The 4,313-nt window shown below is 42.7% G+C and overlaps 1 protein-coding gene across 4 annotated transcripts; it reads right to left on the bottom strand.

Moving 5' to 3' along the window:
- Positions 1-595: 595 nt before the first annotated feature.
- LOC116824935 (uncharacterized) lies at positions 596-4,086 on the bottom strand. Of its 4 annotated transcripts, XR_012656763.1 has the most exons (4): positions 3,828-3,999; positions 2,308-3,296; positions 1,576-1,688; positions 596-841 (listed from the first exon to the last, which is right to left on the bottom strand). XR_012656763.1 is itself a non-coding variant. In XM_032780575.2 (3 exons), the coding sequence occupies exons 2-3, from the start codon at positions 2,974-2,976 to the stop codon at positions 1,662-1,664; spliced, it is 696 nt and encodes a 231-aa protein (XP_032636466.1). In that variant the 5' UTR covers positions 2,977-3,299; positions 3,828-3,999; the 3' UTR covers positions 850-1,661. The 4 variants fall into 4 exon arrangements, 2 of the variants coding, with proteins under 2 accessions (XP_032636466.1, XP_032636465.1); XM_032780575.2 differs by lacking the exon at positions 596-841 and having other exon boundaries at positions 850-1,688; positions 2,308-3,299; XM_032780574.2 differs by lacking the exon at positions 596-841 and having other exon boundaries at positions 850-1,688.
- Positions 4,087-4,313: the final 227 nt, after the last annotated feature.

Raw genomic sequence — 4,313 nt, 5'->3', positions numbered from 1 at the left:
TGCATGGCTGTGTGCAGTTCACCACATTAGCTCTACAGTTTGTTTTATTAAAATTGTATTCCTTCCTTATTCACTGGTTTGTTATTTAATGAACCCCAAGACTGTTACAACCCCAATGATCCCTAAATATTTGATCCCCCAGGATCTCCTTCTGGCTCTACACACCCATTCCCTGATCTCTACAATGACTGCTCCTTTCAGCGCACTGTGCTGAGCATCTAGCTCCCTCACCTTCTGGTTTATACCTCCCATCTGTTTCTCATCAATTCCAGGTGTTCCATTCTCACAACACACACTCCTCCTGGGGGAGGATTTTGCCAAGAAAACGATCTACAAAGAATCAATCAACTTAGCACATGTTCCCTCTCCTAATCACTGCCGCCCCACTTCCCTCACATGATGTAGTTTTTAATCTGTTTATTTTTGGCAGTGCCACACATTGTCCATGTGCCCCCATAAAGTGCAGCTATCATTGATTTCTGTCCCATCTCTCATGCATTATTAATGTGTCTTCCACAGGAATCAGTGGGTGCACTCAGTCTGGCATAGGGTTTCACTTCCCTGTGGGTTTTCTGGTGCCGAGTGAACAATGAATTCTGGCTGAAGCTTTTTCCACACTGAGCACATGTATAGGGTTTCTCTCCTGTGTGGATTCGTTGATGTCGAGTAAGATCTGATTTCCGACTAAAACTCTTCTCACAGTCAGAACACCTATATGGCCTCTCTCCCATTTGCGATCTCTGATGTTTAATAAGGTCAGTACACATATTCAGTGTCTCTGTCTTGTGTATTCTCAGGGGAGAATTCTCCTCCTTGTTTTCACTCAAGAAGATCTCATCATCTGCTGAAATAAAAATATATATGATTTCTTTGGAGGAAAACAATTTCAATCCCCAGAACTAAGAATGGCAAAGGATTTATCCCAAATCTAAAAACTATTTATGAGACTGGTAATCAGGAGCCAAATCTTTCGAGAAAGGATGGGGCCAATTCTGAAGCAGAGTAATGAAGACCTAGGCCTGGTCTACACTGGGGTTGGGGGAGGATCAATTTAAGTTACGCAACTTCAGCTACGTGAATAACATAGCTGAAGTCAACGTACTTAGATCTACTTACCATGGTGTCTTCACTGCAGTAAGTCGACGGCTGATGCTCTCCCATCGACTCCATTTGCGCCTCTCGCCCTGGTGGAGTATCTTAATCGACAGGGAAGCACTCGGCAGTAGATTTATCATGTCTAGACTAGACATGATAAATCGACCCCTGCTGGATCAATCGCTGCCCATCAATCCAGCAGGTAAGGTAGACAAGCCTTAAGGCTCATATCCTTAATGGTATTTAGACGCCTAACACCCATTGGACTAAAGGACTAAGCACAGGGCTAGCATCCAGGAATGCCTAAATCCTAGTCATAACTCTGATACGAATTCACTAAATGAATGCCCTTTGCACATGTGTAACACTATAATGGTCACCAAATATTATTACTGTATTAAAGGATGGCTGTCTTGGAATTCCAGCATTATACTTTACTCATGGATAGTTTCTCAGTTGGTTCAACAGTTTACTCTTCACCTGTCTGGGTAGCTTTCAGAACCTCTCTTTTTTTGGTGGCCTGGAGATCTGGGACGCATGCCTCTTCCCCTCATTCCATCTGGGAATCACATCAGGTTTGGGAACCAGAAATCCTATTCACAAGACAGAAAACATGTCATGATGTGTTAAATATTTGGGCAGAATTTATTAAGCAAATGAAAACAATCATTCACCCAGTGAGATCACAGTCTCAAATGTCTCCCACATGACATCCCTGTAGAGTTCGCTCTGCTTTTCATCCAAACGTGTCCACTCTTCCTGGGTAAACTACACAGCCACTTCCTCGAATGTCATCTGTATCTGAAACAGGAAGCGTTCCCTACTCAGCTGACAGCCCTAATGGTCAGTCACTAGCTGGGTAGCAGAGGATAGAGCAGCAGCATTAGGGAGTGTGAAAAGCATCCTGAGTGCAAGAGGCAGGATACATGAGGAAGGCATATAACTGCAAAGTGTCCCTCTGAAAGCTTTATGGGTTTGTTTTATGCAGTGAAGGAGAGTGAGAAGCAGCAAAGAAAAGAGAAGAGGGAGAGAGTCAGGGACATTTGTGGGCTTGTTTTGCTTAAAGAAGAGAGAAGGAGGAAAAAATTGGAAAAAGGGAGATAAATTGTAAAGTGGCATAAATTAAATTCCTACAACGTTAAGTATGCTTTAAATGTCAAGTGGATGGTAAGAAGAATGTCCCCTTTGTTAACCCAGACCCTCAGGACTGACCATTTTCTGGTGCTGGATGAGTTGTGATTTCTGACTGAAGCTTTTCCCACACTTAGTGCATTTATAGGGTTTCTTCTCCATGTGGATCCTCTGGTGATGAATAAGGTCTGAGCTCCAGGAGAAGTTTTTCTTACATTCAGGGCACTTATAGGGTCTCTGTCCTGTGTGGATCCTCTGATGTTTAATAAGCATTGACCTGCAGCTAAAACTCTTCCAATACTCAGTACAAGCATAGAGTTTCTCGCCTGTGTAGATTCTCTGATGTACAATCAGATCTGAGTTCTGACTAAATCTCTTCCCGCATTCAGCACATTTATGTTGTTTGTTCCCCATGTGGATTCTCTCCTGCTGAATGAGCGTTGAGCTCCGACTGAAGCTTTTCCCATGTACTAAACATCTGAAGGGTTTCTCTCCGGTGTGGATTCTCTGATGCCATGCAAACGTTGAGTGTTTATTGAAGCTTTTCCCACATTCGGTGCATTTGTAGGGCCTTTCTCTCCTGTGGATTTTCTGGTGATGAATGAGTGTGGAGCTCAGAGTGAAGCCTTTTCTGCATTCCAGACTTTTATAGGGTTTCCTTCCCATGTGGATTCCCTGGTGCTGACTAAGTTTGGAGTTCTGAAGGAAGCTTTTCCCACACTCAGTACATTTATAAGGTTTTTCTCCCATGTGGAGTTTCTGGTGTGTAATAAGATTTGATCTCAGACAGAAGCTTTTCCCACATCCTATACATGTATTCGGACTCTCTCCCTGGGCAATGATGCTCTTGTGTCCCCCCAAACCTCTTTCATGGTGAACTGATTTACCCTGGTTCTTCCCTACAGAATTTCCCTCTTTCCTTTCCAACCTGCCCTGCCTCTCAGAGATTTTTCCACACTCAGGATTCCGGGTAATATCCCCTGCTGGTCTCCCAGCTAATTTCCAGTGTGATTCTGTCTTTTCAGGATCTTCCTGCTGAGGAGTGGCCTCTTCAGTGATGCTCCTATCATCTACTAGAATAAAAATACATTGAACTATCATTATTTATAAGACTGAAAACCAAGATTTCAATCTTCTGCATCCCTTCCACACAGGGGATCACAAGATCCCTTCCAAGCACTCAGATAAAAGATGGATAAAGGGACCACTGATAGATGACAGCGCTTTACAATACTGGTTAACTTGAGATGAGACAGATCCAAGAGACCATTGGGGATTTGTTGGAACTCCATGCATCAATGTCATCTAAGTCTAAGATAGCTACTGTACTAGTGTGATGCAAGACTGCATTTTTAAGGCTCTTTGACTGGACTTTTTGGCTAGCTGTCACTGTTGGAATTCCCCTCAGCAATCACTCTCCTGGCTAGTGTCCTCTGGTTCTAATTCATATTAGAGTCATGTGGAAGCACTGAGTATATGCATGTGTTTCTCAAGGAAACACATCCTTTTGATCTAAGTTATAGTAAGGGAGACCATATACAGTTCTACAATGAATGGGGGAGACCTTAGAGATAAATAATGAACATAAAATAAACTCTCACCAGTGCAGTTGCCTCTAAAGATCTCTCTTGTCTTGGAGACTTGGAGAGTCAGGGCACCTGACTCTTCTCCTTGTTCCACCTGGGAGATCACATCAGGCTTGGAAATCCATAAATCCTTCTCATGAGGAAACAAAACAAGTGATAGCAAACATTATTAAATACCTGTTGAGTACTCACTATGAGCAATTACCTGTTATTTTAAAACTATCTCCTTTATGTGCTGGAGTGCCTGTTAGCTGAACAGATGGGGGATGTTTACAGAGCTCTTGTGGGAAAGCAAAACTTTTATAGTGGGAGATTCAGAGATATGCACACATATGGGGACTTGATGACTCAGCACAAATATTAAGCTACTGGCACTTGATCATTTCTGTACTTGCAGATAAGTCAGAGACCCTTCTGAGAACAAAGCAAGAGCCAAGAAAGGAGAATAAATTATTTTGTATTAGTACAAGCATGTACATGTAAATGCAAGCATTCTCCTTT

Source organism: Chelonoidis abingdonii, chromosome 1 (assembly GCF_003597395.2).
Source record: "Chelonoidis abingdonii isolate Lonesome George chromosome 1, CheloAbing_2.0, whole genome shotgun sequence".
Taxonomy (NCBI): Eukaryota; Metazoa; Chordata; order Testudines; family Testudinidae; genus Chelonoidis; species Chelonoidis abingdonii.
This window is presented reverse-complemented; position numbering and strand designations above follow the sequence as displayed.

Bases quoted from the DNA above. Each gene is read 5' to 3' on its own strand.
- LOC116824935 (XM_032780575.2), bottom strand. From the start codon at position 2,976: ATGGGAGAAAAACCTTATAAATGTACTGAGTGTGGGAAAAGCTTCCTT. The intron at 1,689-2,307 runs GTCAGTCCTGAG...TCTTGTGAATAG, and splicing joins TCATCCAGCACCAGAAAATG to GATTTCTGGTTCCCAAACCT.